Here is a 15,559-nt window from a genome sequence, read left to right as displayed (position 1 = left end):
GTTGTAGGCACACCTTGTGAATAAAAACAAAAGAGAACATTCCTTTGAGCGATATGTAGTATAATGTATCGCTTATTGCTACAATCCTACATTTTCACTACTTACGGACACTGAACTGTTGATAAAATGACAAACGTATCACTTAAACAGCCTACACTTCACAATCGCTTGAGGCTCTCATACTCATGGCCAGGAACCTTCTTTAGCGGTTCATAACCATCGTCCGGTTGTGGCGGCGCTTTCTGAATATCGACATGCAAGTTACACAGAGTACTGGAAATATTCTTTCCACTTTGGAACTACAGGAGTGGCACCTGCGAGTGAAATACCAACGTCCGGAAGGCCCACACCCTTCGTATCTGTTAGTCCACAACTGGGCATTTCGGCTACAGCCGTAAAGCCGTCTGAAGCTTGGCGGCCCCCTGCTGCTTCATACGGGGGAGGAGGGCTACGCACTTCGGGAATCTCTTCGTACAGGTTGTCGAAAGCTGGATTTCGCCAGTGCGTGTCGCTGTAGTCGGGGAGGGAGCCGCGGGGTTGTTGTGGTAAGTTTGCGAACTGTTGGCGGGCTGTTGTTTCTGCTGGCTTCTTCCTCCTGGCGCAGTAGATAAGAATGGCGACTGAGATGAATAGCAGACTCACCGCCCCCGCGCCGACTGCTACCCCGATCACCAGGCTGACGTTTATGTGGTCAGGCCCTCCTGCAACACACAGAGGCGTTACAATACCAGTACATGTCAGTAAATGTGAAAACTTTTGGCAACACTGACGCTAACCTACTAGGCATTATGTGAGTGAATGACTGAGTGAGTGAGTGAGTGAGTGAATGAGTGATTGAATGGGTGTCTGAATGAGTCAGTGAATGAGTGAGTGGCCGAGTGAGTGAATGAGTGATTGAATGGGTGAGTGTCTGAATGAGTCAGTGAATGAGTGAGACAATGAGTGACTGAGAAAATAAGTGAATGTATGAGTGACTGAATGAGTAGGTGGGTGAATGAGTGAGTAGGGAGTTAATGAGTGAGTGGATGGGTGAGCGAGCAAGAGGGCAAAAGGGCTAGAGAGAGAAAGAGACAGAGGCAGATAAAGTGATCCAAGGCAGATGAAAAATGAAAGAGAATACCAATTCCACCCTATAACACTAACCTGAACTTCTGCCATTGTCGTCCGCGCTAGGTGTAGTGGCCGGCGGTACCATGCTAGTACGCACGGGAAGGGTTAGGGGTCTGCCTCGTGCTCCTAAAATAGGACAAACTTTCTCTTGTTCCGTGTCAAAGGTATTAAAAAATTGATTAGGAGCAAGAGTAGCTAAAGATGGTGGAAAAATCACAATATGGAACATGGTGGGACAGATATTGAAATGAGTACCTATCGTTAGCTCGTGTGGTCCTCAGTGTTGTAACGGAAGCTGTAGTTGTGGCTGTGGAACTTGTATCCGCGGTCTCGGTGGTTGTCTGTGGAGGGTTTGTCGTTGTTCTCTCCACAGTTGCTGTGGCTGTAGAACGTGTGTGTGTGTGAACCTCTAGAGGTGATCCTAGTGTTTCTCTGTGAAGAGCTTGTAGTAGCTGTTGCTGTTGTTCTTGTTGTTGGTAAAGTAGCCGTGGAATCTGTGCGTAAACTGCTAACTTTAGCATCGGTGGTTCTTCGTGAACGGTTTGTTGTTACCCTGTTGACAGTGGTAGTGGCTGTGGTGTCGTCGCGACCATGGGGGTTGTACGCAAACCGCTAGCTGTGGTGTCGGTGATTCTATGTGTAGTTTGTGCTGTTGCCCTGCCCACAGTTGTTGTTATAGCTGTGACACGGTGTGCAGAAATCTCCGTAGCCCGTTAAGGAAGGCCCGCCGGAGTACTGCTGATGTCGGAGGTTGGAGAGATGACGCAGTGTGTAGAGTTGATGAGCTGGAAGCCGACATCACAGAAACAGGTGTAACATCCATCGTTGTTGTGACAGTTGTGGTGACAGGCGTGATGCCCGTACCAGCATTCATCAATATCTGGGGGAAATGTCGGGAAATGGTTCTACCAACACTCGTCTACGTCTGTGAAATTATTAATTCAAAAATCTTATAGCATGCAGATTGATTATTTTTTCCCAGTGGTTGAGTGTTCATTATTCGATCATTTTCTTTGTTTTACCCTGCAATTAAAAAAAAACTTACAGAAGAACGCGGGTGGTTTCAGGGAAACATCTACATCAAAGAGTGAAGGTTTCTGTTTTTCAGAGAAAAGCCCCGGCCTTCAAATTATATATATAATGCTTTTCTTGAAAATGGGAACAACCGTTTTGTTCATGAGGAAGACTTCCTCCTCTAAGTTCCCCCTGAGCGGTGACCCAGAAACCTTCCTTTATGCTCACTTAGAGGTAAACGCTTGGATGAAAAGACTGACTACACAGTAACTAGACCTCACCATAACTGCAATCGTGTCCTTCCCACTCAGGCTCACACTCACAGACGTTAGTGTCCACACAGGTGCCGTGTATACATGGGTAGTAGCAGTGGACTGAATTGAGCAGCAAGGGAACTCATAGTTAATATCTTTATAATAGGAAGGCAAAGAAATGGAAACTAAACGTTTTAAGATGTCCAAGCAAAAGCAGGCTGGTCGCAAGCCCTGCTTAGGCCATGTTGATTTGATTATATGGATAACATTCTCCGGGAACCCCAAAATTGATGCGCGCGTGCGAATAAAAAAAAAGTTTTGCAAAAAAAAAAGTTGTTTTCATTATGAAATCTACGTGGTCATGAGGGTTAAACAAATGGGACAGAATATGGTTTGGCGAAAAATCTAGTCTTCAAGTTCATTTCTTTACAATTTCGCCTGTTTTCGTTTGATTTTGGCATTCTACGACATTTGTATGGTTTTTTTTGTAACTTACGGTATATTTTTGCTCATTTTGCAACTGTTTTGTACGATTTACAGTATGGTTGAAAACTTTTTTTTGAAACGGCCGAAAATTAATGCGCGCGCGGATGTCATCCATATAATCAAATCAACATGGCCTTACTAAAGTTGAAGGGATATTCAAGAAAGGATGTGGTTGAGATCGAAGCCAATTTCGACCCAGTACGTACTGAAAACAGGATTGTTTACACATAAGAAAACTTCGTGACAGTGCATCACCACACTTACCGCAGGTGTCCCCAACTTGGTCCCACCCGTCACAACACTGACTGCCGCATACACTACCAGGTGGACTGGAACAGGGTACAACCCATAGTTAAGCACAAGGCCTATCCGATAAGTAAAAATAAGGTCCTACGTATACGTCGTTATCTCAGCCAAATTACCGGCACTTGAACAGTTTATGGCTCCGTTCCCCCTGAAATCCTGTATACATCACACTGATTCGTCTCTTCACTCTGACCACATGGTTGGAGTACTATAAGGAGGCCATATGGTATGGTCTTAGCTGGAATCCACAGAATTTAGACCCTGCGTTTACACATGCTTCGCAAATACTCTACATGGCTGAGAACACTCCGCCAAACCTGGAATGAACTACTAACCCAGTCAGAGCCAAGGTGTTCCCAACAACCACAACAAGAACAAGTAGGACGACACAGTAAACAGCGCACGGACACTCTCTCTTCATGTTGTCAGTGGCGATCTCTCGATCTACCGCAAAGAACTGAGTCTCCCCTAAACGTAGTACAGTCTAACTGCACTGAGAGGTGGTTCAAAGTGTGCCGTGTGGCATTTTGCTAACTGGAAATGTTACTTCCTCATGTGGTGCAGACGTCTTCGAGCCAGAGAGGCTTGTTGACTGAAGCAACATTTAATATACCGCAAGCTATTGCATTGCGTGTATGGGATTAGCGAGGTCGAGGACGTAAAGCGCAGTGTAGCTGTGACCCGCCGCCATTATTGTGTAGTAAAAGCGCTTTGCTTAGGGAACTGGTGTTGCGTTTCAGGGTAAACAGTGTAGTGTAACATTGCCACCTGACGGAAAGACTTAGCCTCCATAGCAGGCTATCTCACATACAAAGTATAAGCCGATTTGGCCGACCCCCATCTTCCGACCTCTGCCTGGTTTTCTCGTGCAATGACTCAATATGTTTAGATTTAGGATACAGCCTACAGAGCACATGTGAAAATCAGGTCAAGTTTGCCAGCTCGTTTTCCAAGAAAACACTTTTATCTGATGCTTTGCTGGGGAACATGTGAACATGTGCAGCCGACTCACAGTACTACTGGGTTGTAACAGAATCCAGGCGACATTTGACCCCGGCCTAACAAATGTCCTAATTCAAAGGGGACTCTTGCACTATCATGTTAAATCACCAGTCGCGGTACGCGTAGCCGAGCGAAACAGAATTTGTCGAAAAGGCTGTCTTTAACTATGACATGGCGGCGGCGGTCTTTGTAGCAGTCTGCCTGTGCCTGGTCCAGCTCTCAACAGGTACGTTAGATTCTAAATGAAAGCCGTTTTACGTTAAATATGATACTCTTGAAGTAAACCTTCTATTGGGACTGTTCTATGCCGAGGTGTTAAGGCAATCAATTGGTAAATGCACAATTTCCCCCGTTTCTTCCTAACCGTTTGTTACCTTAAAGGATTTTATATTAAAACTAGTGATATCTTACTTGATATATTACTATCTAAAAGATAATAAGACAGTAAAATCCCGCCAGGAATTTTGTTTATTTTGTCTCCTGCTGTGCTGACGGTGCAACAAAATGCGTCCCCCCCCTCATCCCAGACCTTTACCTGAAACAGGTTCTCACGAGAGACTGACTCTTGTTGGTTTTCTTTACACGAAATTGTAGTTCTAATCGCGGAGCTTGATGCATTATGCGCATGCATTCCATTTAAAACATTTTACTATGATTTGGAATGCAACCATGTTCCAAAACGTGGTGCGATCCAAGACATGTTTTAGAATGGAATTGAAATGCCTGCTGTTTTCCAAATCGTACCAAAACTTAAATAACACGATTTGGAATACATCAGGGCTCTTGCCACTGAGTCACCAAGTATTATTCTTACGACTGGTTTTGCCCTAGCATTGCTATAGATCACACAGATGTCAGATTTTTGTTGTGGATGTTTGGTGGGGGAAACGTTTTATTGTATGGGAGGCTATCGAGTTACCGGCACTCCGCAAATTAGGCGTGGAAGAACCAGGGCCTAACGCTAACCCAGTGCCTTCGAAAAATAATAAAGCAGTTATGAAGACAACCACTCCCATGTTTTGTTTAACGAGACAGTCAGTATACACCAAATCTTTCCGTTTAAATAATGTTGCATAATATTATCTGTATGTTTTCTAAAGGCTGCAATATGTATGATTTTAAAAAAAATAATTAAAAAACATTTGTGATAGTCATTTACTCCAACAATAATTTTCCTCCATTACTCACATTTCTGATACATATTGTTGACCAAACAAAACAGCTTTCAAAAAACAGATTCATATCAAACTGTAAACAAACATGGCTGACAGATGTGTTTCAAGACTTTAAATGAAATCATACGGCGTAATGTTTTGACAACATTACCCCCCGAAAGGCACTGTACAGCACGGTATAGTAACCGTTTTGTTTGTAAAAAGCATTTTCTAATACTTAACCCTATCTAGACTGGGCTTTTGGGGGATCTTTGGGAGGGGGGAGGGGACTCGAGAACGGTATATCGTATAGCCACCAAATTTGCAGAAGATGGTGTACTAGTAATAATCAATTATATCAGGAATGTTGATATCATTAAGACGTAAAAGTCATTCAGGTAATTTATTGCCTACAACCATATTTCTTGCAAAACTTAATGGTATACAACTTACACAGGTTTAACATAAAGTGTTTTTGATTTTACCTGATCTAATGACATGGTCCGACATCTTTGATTTTGACGAATGACATTATCAAGTTAGCATAAATTTTGCATACGTATTGATAGAAATTACATAGAATTATATAAGATGTTATTTACATTAGAAATCATGCGTAAATCAACATAAAAGAGAGAATTCCATTGTTTTAGGCCAAAATTACTACTTTTTGCAAGAAAGAGAGAGAGAGAGAGATTTTGTTTACCATGAAGCAAATGAATTTTCGTACAGTTCTTGTTTCTTACATCATTCTATGATATACAGGAAATTAGGCTGAAATAATGCGAAGTGTTCCTTCTCTATAGAAATGTGCTCTCAGCCCTACCTTTTTGTCATTATTCTACAACTAATAAACCTGATACGCTCTTTTTAATAAAGGCCAAGACCCATGCGAGAGTCCTGTCTTCCAGAACAGGATATTGTTCCAGGCTCTCATGGAGAACAGCCCGGATAGTAAGACTTTCTTGTTTTGTTACTTTAACTTCCGTCGTTCGAAAGTTATGAAATATTAAACTAACTCTGACCGCATTCCAACTCCAAATATTGTCCATTTTCATTATCGTAAATCACAAGATAAATCCAAATTTAACACAGCAACGTGTCAACATACAAAAATATACATAGAACCGCCACGAAAAGGGCTGACGTTCAATTGCTTTGCGAAGTGTTCCCCTTGTTAATGTCCCGACAAGGTCTCTCCTCGAGCCGTTCATGTACGACCAGAATGTTAAAGGTATGTCAAGCCTTTAACTTAACGTTGGTATCTGCCCTATATGGACGCTTCGCTTCTCTTAGACACAACTATTGTGGCGAACATGTCATTTGCCGGGAGGGCATTCGGACCTGACCGGACTATCGAACTGACTCTGCGGGACTCCGCTGACAAGGACTGGGGCCTGCTGATAGAGGAACTTCAACAGCTCAGGCTCTCGCTCAATGGGAGAGTTTTAGACAGAGATGTACGTGATAACTTATCAATACACCCGTGTTCAATACACCCGTTCTCTGTACCTTGTAGCTGATTAAGATCCAGACTTCATAGATATATTATATTATACTTAATATTGAAATTACAGAATCTAACATGAATTTTAAGCTTTTCTTTATCATTTAATGTTAACCGTGTTGTAGAGGATGCTTTTATCAATACGGTTGTTTGTGTTTTGACAGGGGGCCTCGGGCATTCGTGATCTTAGATTTGTTATTAGGTGCAAGGATATAGCAACAAATGCAACGGTAAGTACTCTTTGTTCTATAGTTCTTTTTGTTTATCTTAACATTATAAGAATAATTTATTTGGATGAACGAAGATTGGAATACTTGTATGTACCACATTTTTTCAGGGAAGACAAGTTAGTATATACTGTCATATGCTTGCATGACTTAACTTGCTCGACTAGTGATAACACTGTCTTTCTTACCACTGAGGACAAACACCCCTACTAAACCAGCGCCATCAAAAACAATACTTTAATCCCACATTAGCGTTTAAATTGGTGTTGCAAAGTTCACTTTATCATCACGCGTTGTCATTGTGACTTCCCTACAGCTGGACAACAGTATCATAGTAACAATTCTGGACCTGAATGACAACGAGCCAACATTTATCGGCGAGCCATATATCCAGGAGGTCATAGAGGTAAAGAATAGCACATAACTTCCAACACTAACTCCAAAGAACTGGGACTTACCCCGAATTTTCTTTTTGTATATCTTACCTGGAGTGAACCGTCTTCTTGTATGACAGTGAGTGTGTCCAGGAAAGGGAGGACTTGTTTTGCAAGGGCTCGAAAGTGACCTTTGTGTCAGGATCTAGACTGTTCAAATGGTACTGGTATGTGAACTCAGTGGTGTGCGCGCGCCGCCTTAAGTTTTGTGTGCGTGTCGTTTACGTAAAATATATCTGTATCACCATACATGTAAGGGTGGGTTGGGGGCAGTTACCGACTCGGTTGGGTTAAGGCAGCCTATGGCCAACTATAATTAGTATTTCATACATATGGCTGTAACTTTTGATAGCTTGGTCGCATCACAACTTAACTTCACACAGTTCTAGTAGTACTTGAAACACATTGAATAAAGGTTATTTTGTTTTTACTACTTCTGAATTTTTGGGTTAGAAATCAACATTTTGGTTAAAAAAAAGCTGTTTACTTCATGGCTTTACGCCCAAGCGGTAACAACACCTTTCATCATGATATTTTGCAAGTAGAAAGCCAACCCCCTATTTATTATTTTTGTCCGAGGCTATTTTGTTTTAAATGACAGTTACATTGTTTTTTTGGGCCAAAAACGACAGAAACGGCTATTTTTCTGTCATTTTTTGTTAAATAATCGCCACAGTTAAAAAATTTCGACTTATATGCAAAATAGCCTCGGACAATTTTGATAAAAAAGTGATAATACGTAAACATGGATTACTCTAAAGATGAATTATGTTGTTTTCAGCTGGGCGTAAAGCCGTTTAAGTCATACTCCGTGAATAAAATGCGTAACAACGCGGGTTTACAGGGGAAACATACAAATGACCGCCGGTAACCCCGAATTCGAACACACGTTCTATTCGAATGACGTCATATCGAACATGGTGGAACATGATTCGGGTTCGAAACATGTTTGTGGCAATCGTGCAGACACACGGCGGAACTCGAACATGAATATCAGCCTAGGCCGCCTTAACCCAACCGAGGACTTGTTTTTAGTATCAAATTGGCCAGGCAGTATCCGTATGCATTTGCCAGACTGTATTCATTTGCCACCTAACAGATGGATACTGGACAATGAATACTGCCTTGCATATTTAATACTGTAACCGGAACATCATTCTTGGAGATTAAGTCCTTTCGTATATTTTGTATTGAACGGGTAACTGTGTATGAAACTTAAAAGTTAGACAAAGTGTAAAGTACAGACATAGTGCCTGGTACTGGTCCTATCATGGTAAACCACTGTTCCCCGAATTGTGACACAGACCTGTGTCTTTCTCTTTTGTTATATTTTAATGGCCCTGTATTTTAATTTTCCCATTCCTGTGAACTTGAGTAAGTGTTGAAATTGATCTTGTATGCGAAAACTGTTAGGCATCTGTATAAAATCTAGCATATGACATGTTCGTAGTTTACTAATTATAATAAGCACTGCGGACATGGTAGTTTAACCAATGGTAAATGAAATAAAATACGATAGAATAGATGGATAATATTTGTATATCTTCTCTCTAGCTCACACCTGTAGGATCCACCATTTTCCGCAGATTGACAGCTGAAGACCCAGATAGCAATGAGAATGGGAGGGTGTCATATCAGATCGAGGTATAAACTAATCTTAGTTTTAACAGTTATAGCTCACAGGAAACAGCCATTGAGTACTCTCTGTTGGTTACAAAAAAAATGGTCAAGGCCAATCACACCGCGTGCTTTTTTAAGTGTTAGCATTGTAGAACAAAATGGTCAGTCTTGACTTCAATGACATAGTGCACAGAAACTGTTTTCTGATTAATTTATAGGTTTTTGCATTTTTATCAAATATCTTTTTAGGGTCCGAACGAGAATTTCGAAATCCCATTGCCGTCAACAGGTGACATCGTTCTGAAGCGTTCTCTGGACTACGAAGGATTTCAGCCGGGGGAGGAAAAGAAATATCTGATTCCAGTCGTCGCACATGTATGAATCAATCTCTTCTTCTCTCAAAGTATCGATTGGTTTTCTTTACATAAAGCTTAAAACATTTTGCAACTTGTTCCATGCTTTTTCGTGTCATACACAAGAATGTTAGTAATTAGATGTCCTTGGGAATTTTTAGGATTTGGCGGCCGACGTAGGCCTCCGGCAGTCCTCCAGCACGACTGTCACCATCATCGTGACGGACGGAGACGACCAGGCGGTGCAGTTCCTGCCGCGTGGCAGCCCGCCTTACGTGTCCTCCGTCATGGAGAATAGAGAACGAGTAAGTTTTTTGGCGACGCCTTTGGGGCGGAGGCATTTGTGCAAGTACTACGATAGCAATTGCAAGAATGCATTCCCTAGGGATTTGGTTTTGAGGTAACTTTCGGCCATGTGCTTTTTGGATCGAGCAGGTAACTTACACCGGGTGCCCACGTGCCACCTATCCAGTTGCCTGGCATGATTTATTACTGGTCATCTGTCTTCTCCCTATACCATGGACATTCAGGGAGCACAGCTGTCTCTGACATTCCCTCCCCAAGAACATTTAGGCCAGTGGGGGTGAGTTTATTCAAAAAGATCACACAGAGAAAATAAATTATCTGTCCATTAAGAACCCACAATAGGTAAAAAAAAGTCCTAGGAGTAACAACTTCAGATCAGACGTACAATCCAGTCTCTGGTGGAGGATAGAGTAAAGTGGAGGATGGTTGTAAGTTTGGTTTGAGTGGGAACTCGACCAAAGTCCCACTTACCAAAGTAAAGTGAGTAAGTGTGTCATCATAAAATCTATATTGCTGGGGAAGAACGGCTGATTCCTCCTATACGTGAACTGGGTATATTGCCCCACACCTCCTCCACCCATCCTGTAAATTTTACTACATGCATGTGTTTATAAGATAGCTAAGTCTGGTTTTCTTATTATTTTGATGTGGATTGCTAGCTCCACCAAATGAAATAATATATATATTTCAGTCGTCGCCTTGGCAAGATTTTTATTGCCTTAGCCTTGTTTACATAAGGTGAGAAATTGTAAGCCTCAGGTTCCAAACAAAACGACGAGTCTCTCAATCTGTTTTAGTGTTTGTTTATGGCTCAAACGGTTTATTTTCAAATTACGTACGTGCGTATACCCTAGGTGATCACGACCCCTCCAAGGAACAATAAAATTAATATGATGCGTATAAATTTTTCAATAATGTATTTACGTTGATTTATTCATATGCATATATTCGTACCGAGGTTCAGCCATTTATAAGTACTATGCATAGTACTTAAAAACCCTTCGGAAGTCACTGTACTGATGTTGTATTTATTCAATAAATCTTGCTGCTGTGTTTTTATTTATTTTTTTATTTATTTATAGATTTGTCAGTGTAAAGTGAGATGTTTATGCTAGGCTTTTACATAAAAACAATAACAACACAATTGTATTACAGCTAAACCAACCCCTGACCTTTAACCCGGCTCCTATCTATGCTGTTGACCTTGACACGGATGTCCAGGGTCCTCCAGGGATTGTTTACAGTTTCTTAGCAGGTATTTTGCATCGCGAGTTTCACCTTCTCCTGTCAGCAAACATATAAATTGTGTATCTTTCATACATACATCTTTCATTCTCTTTCCCTCTCTCTCTTTCTTTCTTTCTTTCTTTTCTTTCCTTCCTTTCCCCAGATTCTCTCTCTACAAAGATGGACAGATAGATGAGTAGACTGAAAGATACATATTAGATAGAAACTAGATAGATACTATTAGATAGATGTTAAATTAAAAAAAAATCTGAATTTACATCTATTTGATATGTAAGGTTATTCCATGTGTTACCTACTCGTTTCCACGTAACATTCTTAGTTTGTTGAAGAATATTTTTTGTGTCGACAAACTGAAGCTTGGATTAAAACACTATTTTTCAAATTTTGGGATAGGCTCTCCAAGTGAATTCCGGGACTACTTTGACATTGACGGACCCACTGGGAACATCACACTGAAGAAACCCGTGGAAAGGGCGCAAGTAGAGGAGTTCATCATCACGATAAAGGTATATAATCGTTTGTATTTTTTAATACTAAGGTAAACTGTACTAGAGACGAATATCTAAAAATTATAAATAACAGCGAGCAGATTATTATTGGACTGAGCAGAGCACTTTGGACTAATGCCTGTAACCGTTTACAGCTTAGAGGTACATATCCAATCTTTTGTCAAAAACTTCTCTGTTACATAGTGGATCATAATAACCCCCAGTGGGGGTCTTCGCGCTTCATCAAAAAATGAAAAATCTCAAGATTTATTCCAAAGATCTCAATATTTTCTCGGAATCTTGAGATCTTATAAGACAATCTTCATGCAATTTTTATGACAATCTCTACATCTTTCACAAAATCTTGAGATGAAAACAAAAGGTCTCAAGATCTTTTCAAATGTTTTAAAAGTATCTTGAGATTTTTCCATAGCATCTCGAGATGCTTTAAAAATATCAAGATTGTTTAAAAGATCTCAATTTTTTTTCCAAATTGCTTTAAAAATCTTGATATTTTTAAAGCATCTCGAGATGCTATGGAAAAATCTCAAGGTATTCTGAAAACACTTGGAAAGATCTTGAGACCTTTTGTTTTCATCTCAAGATTTTCTGAAAGATCTGTAGATTGTCATGAAAAATCTCAAGATTGTCTCATAAGATCTCAAGATTTTTGTCTAAAATATTGAGATTTTCCAATTTTTGACGAAGCGCGAAGACCCCCACTGGGGGTCATTATGATCCGCTATGTAACAGAGAAGTTTTTGACAAAAGATTGGATATGTACCTCTAAGCTGTAAATAGTCAGAGGCATTAGTCCAAAGTGCTCTGCTCAGTCCAATAAGTACCGTCCAATAATAATCTGCTCGCTGTTTAAATACATTTGCGAATGACAATGATTTTTATTCATCTAATCATTCATAATTCATCTATCCACCCGTTTAGGCGGAGCAGGACGACAATCCTGTACGGTACGCCACAGCGGACGTGAAGATTTCTGTAGAAGATAATGACGTCAACAAGCCGTACTTCTTTATCTCTACCGGGGAGTCAGGGTTCAAAGGTTACGTGCGACAGTTCACAGGTCAAGCCGCTATCGTCCTCAGCTATGACGAATCGCCTCTACTGTTAGAGGTCAGGGATGACGACTTCACTGACGTAAGTGATCCTGATTTTTACTGGCAAATTGTCACGTACTTACAGATTGCGTACATTAGGTTAGGGTGTGCGGAAAATAAAGTATTATAATGTCAGCAGCATGTAACGGATTTAACATTATACACATAATTATCTATTGTATAACCAAGGACCTAGATTTTTAAAGCTCTTACATTAAAAGAAGCTAATTGTGGACATTGTCATGTTCGTATGTAACTAATTTAGGGTCTGAAATGCATGTTTACAAAAATTTATGACATTTTATAACCTAAGGTCCTCGCTTCTTTCGTGCATTGCAGAATGTTGTCCCTAAAGGGTCCCTACGCTATGAGCTTACAGACACTAGCGGCAGATTTGACGTCATAGATACGGGTTACCTCATCGTGAATGCCAACTGGTTGGACATAGACACTCAGAAGGAATACCGCATGACGGTTAGCAACTGTTTGATTAATTTGAATAAATCAAAATAGATTATTTCTTTAGGTAATTTATACAACTGGGCTACAATAATTACAGGCGTATGCAATTATATGGATGGTACCTTTTTTTAGTCACTGATAACGAATGCCGGGCGGCTTTCAAAACGTGTGTTATATCTCTAAAGTTTAGTTCTATGGACGTAAAGTATATTATCATTCATTCATAAATTAATACCCTTTCTAAATATCTCTTTTTACGCAATAGCAGGATTCAGTTATCATAAAATTGATTCAAAATTTGTTCTTAAATAAGCCTGTTTTCAAAGAAAACAACTATATACAAGCAATAGACGTCTTTAGAAAATGTGCAGCTCATTGCATGGCTGCGTATTGCAAGTTCGCCTTTCTTAGTCCTAGTCTTAGTTCTCTATAAAAGGACATTCTTCTAAGATACTGAGTATTCGCATCCTTTGCAGGTTAGAGCTGTAGAGACAACGACATCTCGGAAGCTTTCTACTGACGAGTTGACTGTAGTGGTCACAGTTCTCAATGGAACAGGTAGGGCAGCTGTTCCACCTCTAACAACTTGTTATGGCTGGCGAGGAAAAAACAGCATCCGAGATCTCATACCTCCACCACATGATGTTAATATTTACGACTAACGAAAAGTTAACATTTGTCATTGTTCAATGATATACTTTCCTTTTTTGCATGGTTTTTTAATTATCAGTTGATCATCTTCTGAACCTAAAGATAGCCCCATCTTAGGAAAGAAAGATATTCTGACATAAACTATGTTTAGCTTTTACTTAGCTTCCAAATATGAAATTCTTGGCATTTAACAAAATGAAACAATAGCAATTAATTATAAAAAGTATACCAATGACATAATTGATAACTGCGGATGTAATTCTAAATTACAAGTGTCACAAGTATAGTATGAATAGTTCTATCAGGGAACGGATAGAAATAATTTGAATAATAATAATAATAATCATTAGGCAAATTATGTTAGGAAATAGTTTACCTAATAACGACGATTCGTCAATTGGTTATTGTATTTTTCTACAAAGATCAAACGTTTCTGCAGGTGATGATGATCGACATGGCGATAGTGGTAACGTAGAGGAGGAGGAAGGTATGTAAAAAACACACTGGCACCAAAAGAAAATCCCGATAAAAAAACTAAGACGTCACAACAAGATAAAAGCTAAACCTCTTCTTGGAGATTAGTTCTCTTTGGTAATCACATCAGAGACATGAGACACCAGATACATGAACAAAAAATTCCGCTGCAGTACCAAAAAAAAAATACACCAGAGGTCCAAAATCTGATTATTTTTTTTAATAGGTAGGTAGGTCAATAGGTCTACAAAATACTAAATTCAACTGCACTTGTTCCTTCTATAAAATAAACATACAGCCAAACATATTTACTGACATACATACATACATATATACAATACAAACGTTACCAAAATATTCTAGATAGAAGTAAAATGGATATTGGTTATTCTTTCGATTAATTTGGTCACATGCTTGACTTCTCAGCTTTTGGCGGAACTCCTTTTGGAGTCGAAGCTGTGGCAGGTGCAGCAGTCGGTGGTGTTGTCGCTGGACTACTGCTAGGGGTCGCTGTTACACTCCTGACTCTGCGTTTCCGATCACTGAAGAGCAAAAATGCTGACCCAGGTATAGTCATATTTAATATTTGTTACTTTAACTTTTTACAAATATGGGTAAAATTGTTTTCTTTCCTTCTTGCACATGCAATGCAAAACAAAGACAAGGGAACTAAAACTTTTGTTTGACAGTTTACCCGTGTAACTAGAAATCGTTCTAGATAAAAGTTGTTTCCTACACAATTGGATAATTTGACTGTACCAGCAAATTTTTTATTTGTATAATTGTAAATTACAGACAGACTTAGGTTTCATGCTGATCTATTATGGAGACTTTCTAAAATTCTGATTTTGGTCGTCTTCAGCTGAAGAAGAGTATGTGGACGTCAGGACTCCTGGCAGGGCGGCGTCCCAGCGATCCGGAACCGGAAGTGACGCTTACTCCTATCCCATGGCACCCCTCGCCGTGCCCCCTCCCCTCCCTCCCCAGCCAAACAGCCACTACCAGGAACTGAGGCCGGCTGTGTATCAAAGTCTAGAGAGGCCCTAACCTCAGAACGTGATCTCCTTACATTTGTAGCTCACTAAAGACGTACCAGAAAATATATTATGTAAGACAATATAATCATTAAAAAATACGTTAAGCTCAACATATCGATGTAACGTTATCCATATACTTGCGCCAAAGTTAATATCAGACATTTGTTTCCCTTTTAGGTTTCGTAAAGTGTGTTTTCAGTTTGAGATTGGTGGAGCAGCTGTTGTGTGTCTCCGTATTAAGGTCAAAGTCATAACTCGAGTACTTGTGGATTGTTTTTTTTTGGCGTGTGAGTAGCTGTTGTAGAAATGTA

General features: G+C 40.1%; 2 protein-coding genes across 2 annotated transcripts; one reads left to right on the top strand and one right to left on the bottom strand.

Moving 5' to 3' along the window:
- Positions 1-1,380: 1,380 nt before the first annotated feature.
- Positions 1,381-3,613, bottom strand: LOC109464366 (epidermal growth factor-like protein 8). Its single transcript, XM_019761314.1, has 4 exons — positions 3,506-3,613; positions 3,129-3,193; positions 2,406-2,498; positions 1,381-1,990 (listed from the first exon to the last, which is right to left on the bottom strand). The coding sequence occupies exons 1-4, from the start codon at positions 3,589-3,591 to the stop codon at positions 1,824-1,826; spliced, it is 411 nt and encodes a 136-aa protein (XP_019616873.1). The 5' UTR covers positions 3,592-3,613; the 3' UTR covers positions 1,381-1,823.
- A 2,987-nt stretch (positions 3,614-6,600) lies between these two features.
- On the top strand, positions 6,601-15,258 carry LOC109464338 (protocadherin-15-like). Its single transcript, XM_019761286.1, has 13 exons — positions 6,601-6,786; positions 7,377-7,466; positions 9,049-9,138; positions 9,364-9,489; positions 9,629-9,772; positions 10,929-11,028; positions 11,415-11,527; positions 12,452-12,664; positions 12,964-13,098; positions 13,563-13,644; positions 14,177-14,224; positions 14,638-14,778; positions 15,074-15,258. Exons 1-13 carry the CDS (start codon positions 6,601-6,603, stop codon positions 15,256-15,258), a joined length of 1,653 nt encoding a protein of 550 aa, XP_019616845.1.
- Positions 15,259-15,559: the final 301 nt, after the last annotated feature.

Source organism: Branchiostoma belcheri, unplaced genomic scaffold (assembly GCF_001625305.1).
Source record: "Branchiostoma belcheri isolate BF01 breed outbred unplaced genomic scaffold, Haploidv18h27 scaffold137, whole genome shotgun sequence".
NCBI lineage: Eukaryota > Metazoa > Chordata > Leptocardii > Amphioxiformes > Branchiostomatidae > Branchiostoma > Branchiostoma belcheri.
The sequence above is the reverse complement of the archived record's forward strand: the minus strand, read 5'-3'. Positions and strand labels throughout refer to the sequence as shown.